The following is a 14,923-nucleotide window of genomic DNA, read 5'->3' as shown; positions in this document are numbered from 1 at the left end:
CCTCTCACCCTCAACTCTCTACTAAGACACACTTTGAGGGGTAAAAAATAAGTTCTATACCCTCAAAACCCACTTTTCTTAAGTTTAGTGAAAAATGTGGCAAAAAATTAGCCCAGCAATTAAATAAATGGAAAAAATATATATATTCACATGTGCCAAAATGATGTGGAAATGAGGTGGAAATTCATCTAAAGGTCAAAGTCAAGTTAGAAAGTGATGTGGACTCCACCTAGGCCATAGACAAGGAAATCGAAATTCTCAAGGAAGGGACCACGTGTTCTAGAGCCAAAATCGCATTTTTTGAGGGGACAATTCAATTTTAAAGGATGTGATCCAGAGTCTACTCAAGATATGATCCAATTTCATTGAGAATAAGTGGAGATGTGGTCTCCTACCATTCTAGTCCTCTCTACATGTGTCTTCCATGCTCTTCAGCGTGTTACTCCTCAAGGATTGTGTGGGCTTCTCTTGGAGAATTCGACTTGCCACTTCAGAAATTTGACTTGCATGAGGTTACATTGGGATTCTCACCATTTTTCATTGGGATCTCCACCATTCTTCATTGCGATTTGCTCTCACTTTTCTATTTAAGTGAGCATTGGACTTTCACTTGGTATCTTTGAAACGAGCTATTGGGCATAAGGAGACTTTGTTGGATTGTGTACTTGCTTTCAATTAATGAAAAAAAACTTGGGGGTATTACATTGATGGTGTTCTCCTTCTTTCTTTGAGGTGATGTTGTTGTGATTTATGTGCTTCATTTTTCTATGCAATTTGGATTATGTTAGCTATCATCTTGCCATTCGTTTTTGGATTAATAAATGCTAGTTATCTTGTGTTTATTTTTTATTTAGAAAAATATTCTAGGAGAGAAAAACACTAAGTGATTTTAGGAGTAATCTCTCGTTCTCTCATCCATTGTACTTCTCTAATTCCTTTATGAATGCTAATATCTATTTCCAAGTGTGTAGAAAACTCTTTTGAACTCTTGTGAAAGATTACTTGGGCATGGGAGAAAACTCCAATAGATTAACTCACTCTCAAGCTCGAAGGTTGAAGTACCCAATCGATTTTGCCTCAAAGATCTCATCAAACAAAGTGCAAAAGGGGAGTTTTCCTTTCCACTAGTTTACTAAGATCACATAAAACTCAATTCAATATTTTTCTTGATCAAAAAAATTTGTGCTTTCAATGATTTAGCTATTTAGAGCATGATTTTAGCTTTTACAAGTATGGAGTTCTACTTGCATGACTTGATCTAGCTCTTGTACACTAATTGTAAATTAATTTTCCCTTCATGCATGCTCTCTCCACTCATTTTTTAAATCCGTTTTGCAGCCTCTTTAAACAGAATTATAAATCCATTTTGGTGGCAAGTTTGAAGGAGGAGCTCTTGAAAACTACTAACATCTTTCCTGCAGAAACTTTGGCAAAAGTTGGAGCCTTTTTGGCGAGGCCTTAGAGCTCATTTTGGACAAATTTTAAGGAGGTCATGGGCTGTTGTGAAGGCTGAAATTTTTCTCCTTCAAGGCCAAGTGTTGGAGGAGGCCTAGCCTCTCTTCTTTTGCATTCACTGTGATCTTTGAAGCAGCTGATTTGTAATTATCAAAACAGTCCTCTAATTTTCAGATATGAAAGATTTCCTTTGTGTCTCATTTGCATCAATTTAATTTATCAAGGAGTAAGTCTAGTGTTCAAGATTCTAAGCTATTATTGTAAAGACTTTCCTTGAGTAGCGCGCCTCACACCCATATAACTACCTCCCAGCATTAGCAAAGCAGCCAAAGTTCTATCATAAGCTTCTTCCCTTCGACCTCAGATAATAGGAGCGCAGGTCTCTCTCACTACAACACCCTCCAAGGATCGTTCAACCAAATCTCACTATGGTGCCCAACAACTCTCACAGTGAACCACACATTCGCTACCCCTTTTTCCCTTGATCATCACAACGGAGAGACTTTGACATCATCCTCATTTCTCTTTCTTTTTTCTCTCTTTCTTGATTAGCACCGAGATATCCAGTTTCGCACAATCTTTGTATCACTACACATGCGACACAATTATATATCCTTTGGGTTTAGTTTTAGTTAGACCTAGTGATTAGCTTAGCTAGACACCTCCCAGGTCTTGGGTTCCTACTTCTTAATATTTACTAATCTTTATCCATCTATTTTTATTTTATTTTATTTTATATTCTTATTTTTCATTTTTATTTTATTTTTATATTTTATATTTTCATTTTTATAAAAAAAACTGAATTGTATATATATATATATAGATATATATATAATGAATTACTATTTATTTGTCTATTTTATTTTTCTTATTTTATATGTTCCTTTTAACTTTTCATTTTTAATTTACTTTTATTGTTGTTTGATTTATTTATTTACTTATTTTACTTGATTTTTATTTTTATTTTTATTTGTTTTTGTCCTAATGATAAAAATTCATTTTATTTTTATTTTTATTTGTTGACTTAATATTTTTAGTTGTTGACTTAATTTGTTATTATATTGTCATATAAATTAATTAATTAATTAATTAATAAAAACAAAAATTGCTTTACTCTAATAGTCAGATTTAACATTCAGAATATTTGATTATTAAATAATATTTTTAAAAACTAGCTGTTATTTTTTAACTGTTGGAAAATTGATTGTTCTCTACAACGCTCTCTCTATTTAATCCTATGCTAAGATCTGACTCGCCATCCTATCCTAACGATGAACCACACTTGATGGTTCGAAACGTGTCAATAAAACATCTCCTATATAATTATTGTCGAAAGTTTTGTCAATAATTCAAGTATGGATCACAGAAGCCTGAATTCGGAAACCAAAGGAATATTCAAAGTTTCCTTCTTTCGACTTCGGATGTAGGAGTATGCGGCCAAGCTCCTCATTGGTTCCAGAAGACTCTGACAGCAAGCCAATGCCCAATTCACCCCCCTCGCTCTCGACCATCAAACTCGAGAGACCTTGACATTGGGCGCATCGTTCGATCTCCCTCTCTCTCTTGACAAGTTTTTGTGTTGGGAAGTCCACCGTTCCAACCTTGAACAAGCTTAGTGCTTTGTATCACCGTACCTTCGTTATGATTTATACATATATGTCAGTTTCATTCTTTGTATTACTTTTAGCATTTTCTAAGAGTTACACTAGCACTCCCACATTGTATTCATACTGGTTGTAATCTTCAGTCCCACTGACCTACTTTTGTGATCATTTGTCAGACATTAATAAAATTATATTATTTTATCTTATCTAGGCTGTTCTTTTTCTTCCACTTTCTTTGCCTTAATTTCAGCACTACCTATGGGCTACATTTTGCACTCCCACATTGTATTCACACTAGATGTATCTTTGAGTCCCACTAACCTACTTTTGTGGTCATTTGTCGAACGTTAACAAAAAATTCTCATGATATCTTATCTGAAATTAAGTTTCATGTTGACGAGTTCTTTTACAATAGCATATATTTAGATAACAATTACCTACTAAATCAATCACGTATTTCCCTTCAACAACCACATGGATAAGATCTGCTTGAAAGCATGTTCAGTTCAACCTTAAATCGCAGTATGTGATATCAAATTACCCACAATTAGATCAATTGCTGCACAATCACACATCCCGTGCAAGCCACCTTTTACATCAGTCCAAATAGATCTAGTTACCACAACTTGTTAAACAATCTAGAGTCTAAGTTGGTCAACCAAAAATTCAACGAATGTTTTTCAAGGTCTGCCTTTATCTGACTTATTCGCATGCATTAATTCTTTTCACATTATAATAAGATGTATAGATGTGTATCAAGTAAATTAAGTTAAAAATATATAACAAGTTTCATTGTGAATGTCCAACATTCCTAGAACATTCGTTGACCTTTCATAAAATGCAAATGCAAATGCAATTCATTTATCCTGATGTCGGTTACACATTTCCCACCTTGCAGTCATCCTGAAACTTGCAACAAAAAACTTCAAAAAGGCAAAAAAAGGCCAAACACAAACCTGACCCTTCATTGAAGAAGTGACCTCCAACAACTCCTCAATGAGTTGCAATAGAGCCTCTATTTCAATGCATGAAATGGAACCAACCACAGCTGCAAATCCCAATGCAAATCCTTGCCTTGCACACTAAAATTATCAACAACCAGACATTAAATCAGAAATGAATAGTTACAATGCATTTCCCCATATGCAAATTAAATTAGCAAGCAAAAAATTGAAATACTGAAAAGCTACAAGACTAAATTCCCCAAAATAATAACCGGAATATGAAATCATTTCAACTGTAAAACATTCAAGCTCCAAATATGTATTATTTTCTATCTTATTTCATGTTCCTATATATTTCTTATTATTCTTCTACACAATCATATCCATATAAGACCAATTTCCTAGACTACCTCTTCTTTTAGAATCTAAATAAATTGATCGAATATCTAGACTCTTCACCCAAGTTCAAACATATCAAACCTGCAATGAAAAGAATAAAAGAAATACCATAAATAGTCATGAACAGAATATGCTATATTCCAGAAACTTTTGAGTGTAATATTTTCATTCAGGAGTATATAAAGCCCATCGTATGTTTTAAGGCATCACAGTTCTCCATTAGAAACCCTTTCATTTTAAATTAATATCCTGATTTCTTCCACATATACAAAAATTCATGTTTTGTCTGGCAAAGAAGTTAAATAAATGCCATGTATTGACCTAATTCAATTTGTTACTTCAGAATTATTAAAATAGAAACATCACATACATGGGATCTATTTGTACTATAGCATAGTTGCTTCCCAGGAATTTTACTCAAGTCCCTCTTTGAGAGACATGACTGGCTATAACATCCCTTTACAGCCCACTAGGATGGGCTCTCATCGCAACCTAAGGGATTCTTAGCTTCATTTGTGTTTTAGAAATGAAGCAGCAAAGACTAATGCAGATCACCAAACTAACCTAGCAACTTTATTATGAAATTTACAAGGTGATCACAATTCCTATAGATCTGAAAGCCCCGTATAATGCATCTAAAGTTTAGCTGTGCTCCACCTAAAATTTAGCTGTGCTTCATTTGCTTAAGAATGTTGAGGGACTCGTGATAGGTAAGTGATTTCCACTGAAGTCCTACTTTATTCCAATTTGCACAAACTGAATACACAGAAAAAGCTACTGAGAGGTTACATGGTTTTCCAGTCGATATTTCAACTATCCTGCAAGATTGTATATGTATAAAATTCTTGGTATTTATTCACCGCTATTTATTATTATGGAATCTATGAAGTAAAGAATTCATACATGTATTGTTGAATAGTCACCTCGCATGCAATGCCCAAGCTAATTCACTTGCAGCGAAAGGATATGGGCGGTATTTCACACAAGGGGATATCACTCTGGGTGTTTAATCAATCACCATTTCAACTCATTTCTTGCGCAGGTGAGAAAATGGAGGTATCCTCTACCGAAACTCTCCTAAGTCTGCTTCAGGGGAAAAATTTTCTTTATCATTACATGTATATTTCACATTTTGGAATCCCTTTTGCGAATTCTACAAACTATGTGCCTGCTGGTTCCTTCCTTTGCATGGTCAGAATCAAGTTTCTCTGTATCAATCTGGGTGCATTTCTCATTTTGGAATACATTTGGGATTTCCACAAACTTTATGGTTGTTGGCTCCTCCCTATGCACTCCTTCCTGGCTCTTTCGGTTAGAGTGTCAATTGAGTGAAACAGATCGTGCTGAGTGCACTCAGAGTATCCAGAGGCAGCAGAATTGGTATCAGGTGAGTCTTATCTGTATTATCTCAGTTTGTAGAGTCCTTGATGTTGGGAGAGTGTGGGATGTTTTTGAATGGTTTCAAAGCACCAATTAGGCATGAACTTGGTTCATAAGCATGAAGGGCATTGCCCTGCCATGTGAGGTCTTAGAAATTAAAAGGAAACTAAGAATTCAGGAAATCCCTTCATTGGAAAATAAATCTGTCGTTGCAAAATGGCAGCTCAATCACAGGAACAAGGAGATAAAAGTCCTAATGGAAACAGTGGATCACCAAAACCAGAAGATTGTGGAATTGAAAAGGGAATGTTCCCTGCTCAGCCACACAGTCAGATAATGAATGAATTATCAGAACATGGCACAGTCAATGGCACAACTCTGAATTGGGCCCTCAGGCACAAAGGAAAATGAAACCATCCAGCAACACATTGTTGATATGGAATTGGATCATGTTAGTCAGACTCCAGTTAACACTGATCTCAAGCTTGATTAACACAGCTAGTTCTCTAATGTTTTTCTGTGTATTTAAAACCTCTGTTATTAGGTGTATATATCATAGAGAGGTAAACAAAAATAATAATTTGGACTAACATGGAGAACGCTAGATAGTGAAGCAGCAATTTTTCTAATATAAATATAACCGTTCATGTTAACATTGAAATAAAAATAAATAACTACATAAACTTTTGGTCTTTAATAGCATCATGGCACCCTGTTTTAAAAAGTTCTTCAAGTCTTTCAGTATTTTTAAATGTTAAGAACCACACTGCCAAAGTTACCAATATTCCTGGCAAGCATATTCGTGTCTTATTTTCTTTTTCTCAATACCTCAAAACTGAAAAAGAGAATAACCATGAAGTCAAGTGACATTGTCATTGTTAATTAACGGTGTTCTATATAAGCCTCGTGGTTAGCTCAACCATTTGTTGCAAATGTTATTGGGCATTTGGCTAGTTCATTTCAGCAGGCCTTCAGATCAAATCTGCTTGGGTGAGGCATACTAATCTACACTGACAGGTCTACTAGAGTGCCATACACAAAGCACCCTCAGGTTTCCTCATCAAGCGTTCATTGGAAAGGAAATTAAGCCTCTCAAATGCTTACTTAAGCATCATAAAGCAAAGCCCCAGGGTTATCTCAGCCAGTGATCACCAATGTTGTTGAGCATTTGACTACTATTACCCATGAGGTACCCCATAGGGCAATTTTTCTCCTGTGAGTGTCCAAGAGCCAGCCTTTCAACATTTGGATGCCAGCCACTAACTTCGCATGCCCACACAGCAGCCTCACAGGTGCATTATACTTACATAGCAGTCCACCCACAATTCCTTATCCCCTGCAGGCGAATCAAGGTCTCTTTCATAGGCCGATCTCCGTGTAGGAATGATTGGTCTTGATGGGAAAGTACTTTGGTCATTGTTCTATATGAAACACTTACATTTAATGTTATAGACATCTAAGTATGAATCTTGAGACAAAGTCCAAATATTGATCATGATGCTTCAATTTTATGTTTGTTGCTTTGTTTACCTTGAGGGTTATCTTCTGTTTCCATTCATTTGCAACGTACCCCAGGGCCTTCCTTTCACTGCACAGCAGGGGCACAAATTGGAGGCACTGATGATGTTGTGTATCCATGGTAATCAATACTTGAAAATTTCCATCTTCCCCATGTATCCACAATCCATCTTCAAGTTGATTGCTATCTATCACTTGCATTGGTTCCCTGTTTTCCTCATCCTTTGATTAGAGGCCCAGAAACTTTGCCCTAAGAGGTTGATTCAGCAGAAAGAAAAGAAAAAGCATGAGCCATGTAATGTCCCCTGTGGTTAAATTGCCCAAGGAAGGAAGAAGTAGCGTATCCAACCCCGTACGCTATAGACACTGATAAAGGGGGAAAACCCAATTATCCATTGTTTAGGGCAACAATGGATAAATTTACGGGTAGCTGTACAAAAAGCCCAGATTGGAGGTTTCACTTGCAACCCCTCACATTTGAGGTAACATATGAGGAAATCTATAAATAAAGTAGAATTGGAATCACATTTTCATCATCGATTTGGATTGGAATATCTCTGATTTTCTTGAGCTAAGGCTCTGAGGGTTTTAAGACCCCCCCTTCTTGATTAGTTTCGGTGGAGGTGATCCCACCCTAGCAAATCCCATCTACTTTCGGTGGAGCGTATTCCACCCTACCTAGACACCTCTTTTCACTGTTCTGGCACAGCATTCTCCTAAGCCGCTCAAATCTGTCTAGTTAGCAAGGAAAATCTACACTACAGTCTGTTTTAGAGCAGCAAAAATCTTCGTAGGGCTCCAATTGCAGAGTCTCCTATGCAGCGGATTTTTGTGATCTTTTGGGAGGCACTGAGGGAAAATTGAGGACAGCGAGACCACTATTCCGGAAGCATAACTTCCCCCTTTTATTTGTCTGTACAGCCATCAAACAAGAATTCAATCTGCGGCCTGTTGGACAGCAGAAGGGATTCGATCTGCAACTTGATTGGACAACAGACTGAGGTTGTTGGAGGATAGCAGAGGCTTAGTTGAGGATTGTTCCAGGCACCATCACAGTCAGCAGAGTAGACAAATCAATCTAAGGCCTGTTCTGAAGACAGCAGGTTATACTCGGCCCTTCTTGGGCTGCAGATAGCCACAGTGGGATAATCAAACCCTACTCAAGGACGAACAAGAGATTTCGGGGTATACAATCCAAAGGGTGGGATTGCAGCACTATTCAGGAGTTTGAGCGTCGTCCATTGACCTGAGCCAGCAATCAAGTTTCTTTTAAGGTTGCGACTAACCCTAAGCAGAGTGATCAAACCATACTGCAACTCAGAAACCAGTCCATGGGGCTTTCTTGACGCCAATTCAGAATTCCAAATCTGCAGATGATCTCCAGAACAATTTGGACCCCTGTGCAGTAAGCTTAGAGTAGCATAGTAGATAATATATTGAAATAGCACACTTGAATTGGTTCATATAGCATAGTTACAGTGTGTATTGGTTTATAAAATTGCAAACCTTGCAAATCAGCACTCTACTGGTGAATTATTGATTGGATACATTCATTGCCATTGGGCAGTCAGCCCTAAGTTGTTGTCCTTGACTGAAGTATCATATTGCTGTGGAAACTTTACATTCATGCATACATTATATGGTTGTTGAATTCTTTATATTCATGTGTACATACTGAGTATGAATCTGTAATATTGTTAACGAATTATTGAAGAAACCCTAGCCAGAATAGAAACCCAAAGAGCAGAATTTCCTTAGGATATTATAGTGGTATCAGAGTTGTGCATCTTGCTAGCTTGCAAAGGCATGAGTCTTGTATGTTTCTCGGAGATACAATCAATGTTACAGTAAGAAGAATGAGGGTCACCCACCATTCAGTCATGGGGTATAGGTAAGGACGAGGACTCATCCTTGATGATAGGTACAAGGTAGAAGATGAGATCATATTCTATGAAGACTGCATATATTTTGTCCCTGAATCTACACTCAGGGAAAAGCTTATCAGGCCTACGCATGACACACCAGCTAAAGTCACGTTGGAGCCTCACCCTCAAACCAGGAATTGCACAAATAGGGAACAGACAGTTGGCAAAAACGGGTCAAGAACTGGTGAAAAAGAACCCAAAGAAAATCTGATCGCAACAGCAGATTGTCCTAAAGTTAATGGCACTCTTATAAAAGTGGGGAACACAAGACATACTAACTGTAAGAATCACCATAAAAACTTAAAAGTAAGGAAAAAGGTATGTGGCAATTGAAACAAACAGGGAAAATGCAATGTTCTGTCTGCACAAATATTCTCGTGTAAGAGCCATTCTTTACAGAATTTGGTAGCAAAGGCTGCTGATTTTCTATGAGGACCTCATACCCTTGAACTATATACCAGCACTCGATTACAATTTTGCTACAGTTCACTATGCTGCCAATTATCTTGGGATAACAGAATCTAGAAATAGGGAAAACTGGCCCGTAAAGGTGAGGTGTTTTTCAGATGGAAGGATGCCATGATTGCATTACAGGCTGCCAGATCACTCTTATCATGGTCAGGTAATTGCAAAGTTGCATGGAGAGGTAATGTTATTGATCCCTCCCAGGCTAAGTCACCTGACACCGGGACACACAGGACATGCAAATACAAGAGTCTCACATGGGAAACGGAGACCCCCCAGAACAGGATATATATATATATATATTACAGAAATTCTCATGATGATACAAATTCAATCATACATTTACATTGTAACATTACGCATACAATCATAATTTATCAATGATACAAGTTTACAACTAACACTTACTACTACATCAATGACAATAAATTGACATTGGACAAACACAAGAAATTAACCATAAACTGTAGTTTTCTCATTAAGTCATCAAAATCAAAATGTATTACATAGGTATTGAGTCGTGAGGACTCCTGAATAGGTTGCCCATGGCAAATAGCAAATACAAAATAAGGTGGACACTAGAACCTGGAATCATAGAGTAGGAAAGAAGAATCTAAAATAGGCTGCTGCCAACAGGCTATATGTGATGCCTATAGCTCATCAACATCAAAATCAGCATCAGTTCCACCACTGCTCTCTTTTGCATCCTCCTCCTCTATATCCAATGTAATCTTTGCATCTGTTGGTGTGGAGGATGATCCCTCAAGTGTATAACCATCATCAAAAGTGACAGGGTCTAACACTGGCTCATTAAGAACCAAGTTGACCAATGCCAACTCAACAATGTTGTCCAAACCCTTATCATCAAGAAACACATCCCACATTTTTGTCTTTCCCTTCAACCACTCCTCCCTCTGCCTATAAATAAGACGAAAGTTGGTGTGCACATACACCATTGTCTCTGCCCTAAATTGCTCAAGCCTGCTCTTCTTCAAACTATACATATTCCCATATGTGCTCCAATTCCTCTCACAACAAAAAGATGAAGTAACCTGAGAGAGAAGCCTCATGGCTAACTGTTGTAGAAAAGGGCATGTTGCCCCATGAGTTGCCCACCAAGAATAGGGCTTCTTAGCCACCCTATCTCTAATCACATCATAGCCTACAAATTGCCCAGTGCCACTGAAAAAATCTGCAAAGCCATCCTCCACCTCATCAAGGGATGTTTTATCATGAAATATCCATCTCAATGCATCCTTCCTCCCCTGTGAAATCTCACCATCCATGTGATGAGGGAATCTACACAAGGTCCACCATTCAGCCACTCATGGTTGTAGTATTTTGGATTCAATGAGTGAGCCAAGCAATGCAAAGGTGTGCAATTCTTGTCCCATCTGCTGACAAGAATATCTTGTATGTTGGTGAAGAAGGCCTCTATTGATGTCTCATACTTAGGGCACTCACTTTGAAAAATAATGGTCCTCATGGACTCAATCATGGAATCCGTCCCCTATAAACCTCTCCTAAGATGGGTTGGTCTGTATCCGCACATCGTAACAAAGCAATGATAGGGTCCATGATCTTAATAGTAAGATCTATCCTCTCCCACCAAGCATCATCTAACACTGTGTCCTTGACTCTTTTTGAGGCTGCTTGATTTGTCTTTCTCAAAAAAACCAAAACTCTGAAATAACCATCGCCCCAAGAGTGGTCTTGACCTCCCTCAACCTCTTCAGCATGATGAATGTAGAGGCAAACCGTGTATTTGCAACCTTCAACAATGATAGATGTGTGTACTCCTTGTACATTGTGAGGGCATTGATATGATTTTGTACAAAGTTGCGGATATGTTGTGCATCCTCAATAAGATTTCCAATTCATTGCATATCAAAAGCAATAGATTTAAGCGCTAAATTCAAGGAATGGACAATGCAAGGTGTCCAAAATAATTGTGGATATTTAGCTTCCACAACCATGCCAACAGCCTTGCATATAGGTGCATTGTCTGTAATGATTTGCGCACAAGAATCAACACCTACAACTTCAATAACTTTAATGAACAACTCACCCATGTATTGTGCATCCTTGTATTTTCCAAGAGCATCCACTACTTTCAAGAAAGCTAGTCCATTCAAGGAAGATGCCATGAAGTTGATGAGTGGATGGCATGTTGCATCTGTCCATCCATCAAAAACAATATTAACCCCAAATGTTAGCCATGTTGATTTAATAGGCTCGAACATTTTATCCACCTCCTTCTTTGCCTTAGTCAACAATGTGGTTCTAAGTCTCTTTGACCCAGGAGGCACATACCCCGATGGAGCCCCTTGAGTTAGAGCTCGACACATCTCAATAAATAAAGGTGATCATGCAACATTAAATGATATGAAGTTGAGATAGAAAAAGAAGGCAATGATGATATCAATCTCTTATCGCCTCTCTTGTTGAAATATCTTGTCCATTGGACCAAGTGTCCGCCTTTTTGCTACTTGACCTGCACCCCCACCAAAACTCCCAAATGGATAATTGCATTTCCTTAAGAATGGAAGGGGATCCTCACTCTTGTTTTTCTTAGATGCAGCCACCATTGCCACGCCAACATTGGCCTCCCTTTCTAATTTTTTCCTCTTAGATGCAGTTGCTCCTAAACATGCCCCAATTCCACAAGATGGTATGCCCAACAAATGTGCTTTCACATGGAAATAAGTGCTCTTGAATTGAGTGTTGCAAAAGATGCATGTCCAAAGAGCATTGCCTCCTCCCTTTAGCTTGTTGCCTCACCCTTTATCTCTCGTAACATACTTCTACAATGGATATTTACTTTCTTGAGCCTGTTGTCTTGCTAAATAGATGTTTCTCTCAACATTTGAAGTTGTTGTTGCAGCCCCACTTCCAACAGATGTAACACTGGCAAAAGAGGGGGGGCATTACCAATGGGGACATTCCTCCCCTTCTTTTGCCCCTTCCCTGTTTCCCTTGATTGAGCCATGACTGCTATAAAAATAAAGAAAAATGCATTGTTTTAAGCTTGTGCATGTAAACAAAATGGACAGGAAAACTGTTGTAGAAAACCTAGAAAAATGTAAGGAAAATCCACTTGTAGCTTGAATCACCCCCAAAACACACCTATGTCCTATGTTGGCCGCTCCCACAGTCCCACAGCACCAAAACAGCAAATGCAAATGGAAAAATGCAACCCAATTCTGGCTTTTATCAAGCCCACAGATCACTTTTTGGCGACACGTTGAACACGTGTCCAAAAATTGCAATTCCTTGTGGGCACGAATCCCTAAACTCTGACACACATCAAATGTGAATCAGGCACGTGTCACCAATGAATCATGTCCAACATAGTGGATTCACAACACGTTTGGGGACGGGAGGGGTGGAATCCGATGACTTGGTTCCTAGGTTGATGGGTCCTTCACCTACACAAGGACGTAGTTATTAAATGGCTAGTCATGCATAGAAGGCAGCACTTTAAAAGATGGAAATAGGTCACCATCAAATAATGTGAAGACAGTCGCAAAACAGGGGCAGCTTGTGGAAACTATTATGAACTTATTACCTCTAGCAAAGGGACCAATTTTTTACAACTTATTAGAACTATATGAAGAAAAGAAAAATTTACTTCAACAATAATACACAACTATATATTTTTTTCACTTATGATCCAATAAGAGGGGGCAGCAACAATAGCATGATGATATTCCCTACTAGCATTATGGCCATCAAGTTGCAAAAGGGAAAAAAGGGTGTTGGCATGCGCAATATGACAATTGTGAGGCACCTAGAAATGCCATTGCTTGAGGGCAAGCAATGTTGGGAAGGGGGGACTATAATGTCCCCTGTGGATTAATTGCCCAAGGAAAGACGAAGTAGCCTATCCAACCCCATAGGCTATAGTCACTGATAAAGGGGGAAAAACCCAAATATCCAATGTTTGGGGCAACATTGGGTAAATTTTGGGGTAGCTGAGGCAAAAAGCCCAAATTGGATTTGAGGAACCCCATGAGGAAATCTATAAATAAAGGAGAATTCAAATCAGATTTTCATCATCGATTTGGATTGGAATATCTTTGATTTTCTTCAGTTGAGGCTCTAAGGGTTATAAACCCCTTTTTCTTGATTAGTTTCGGTGGAGGTGATCCCACCCTATCTAATCCCGTCTAGTTTCGGTGGAGTTGATCCCACCCTACCTAGATACCTCTTTTCACTGTTCTGGCATAGCATTCTCTCCTTAGCAACTCAAATATGTCTAGTTAGCAAGGAAAATCTACACTACAATCCATTTTAGAGCAACGGAAGTCTTCTTAGGGCTCCAATCACAGAGTCTCACCCTATCACAGAGTCTCTTGTGCAACAAAATTTTGTGATCTTTTGGGAGGCGCCAAGGGCAATTTGAGGACAATGAAGCCCCTATTCCAGAAGCAAAACTTCCCCCTTTTATTTGTTTGTATAGCCATCGAACAAGGATTCAATTTGTTGCCTATTGGAGGGCAAAAGGAATTTGATTTGCATCTTGATTGGAGGACATTATGAGGTTGTTGTAGCATAGCAGAGGCTTAGTTAAGGCTTGCTCCAAGCACCATCATACTTAGCAGAGTAGTCGAATCAATCTAAGGCCTATTCTGAAGAGAGTGGGTTATACACTGTACTTCTAGGGCTGCAGACAACCACAGTGTGGTAATCAAACCCTACTCAAGGACGAACAGGGGATTCCAGGGATTACAATCCCAAGAATAACATTGTGGCACTATTCAGGAGTTCGAGTGTCCAACAATCTAAAGCAACCAAGTTTTTTTAAGGCTACAACTAAACCTAAGCGTGGTGACTAAACCCTTCTGCAGCTCAGCAACCAGTCCATGGAGCTTTCCTAAGGCTAATTCCAAGTTTGTGGATGATCAACAGAACAATTTGGACCCCTGTGCAGTCAGCATAGAGTAGCATAGTAGATAATAAATTGAAATAGCACACTTGAATTAGTTCGTATAGCATAGTTACAGCATGTATTGGTCTACAAAATTGTTGACCTTGCAAATCAACATTGGATTAGTGAATTATTAATTGGGTACATTCATTGATATTGGGCAGTCAGCCCTAAGTTGTTGTGCTTGACTAAAGTATCATATTGTTATGGAAACCTTACATTCATGCATACATTATATAGTTGTTGAAATTCTTTATATTTATGCATACATACTGATTATGAATGTGTACTATTGTTAATGAT

The 14,923-nt window shown here is 38.3% G+C and overlaps 1 protein-coding gene across 1 annotated transcript in view; it reads right to left on the bottom strand.

The window, feature by feature from the left end:
- Positions 1-14,923, bottom strand: part of LOC149230357 (DNA polymerase V family) — a 148,996-nt gene that overhangs the window by 106,630 nt on the left and 27,443 nt on the right. The window contains exon 2 of the mRNA XM_089378951.1: positions 4,016-4,141. Within this exon, the coding sequence (XP_089235077.1) occupies positions 4,016-4,141 (126 nt within the window). The remainder of the gene's footprint in view (positions 1-4,015; positions 4,142-14,923) is intronic.

Source organism: Pinus tabuliformis, chromosome J (assembly GCF_031772625.1).
Source record: "Pinus tabuliformis cultivar Carrire ecotype Pingquan chromosome J, CPIR1, whole genome shotgun sequence".
NCBI lineage: Eukaryota > Viridiplantae > Streptophyta > Pinopsida > Pinales > Pinaceae > Pinus > Pinus tabuliformis.
This window is presented reverse-complemented; position numbering and strand designations above follow the sequence as displayed.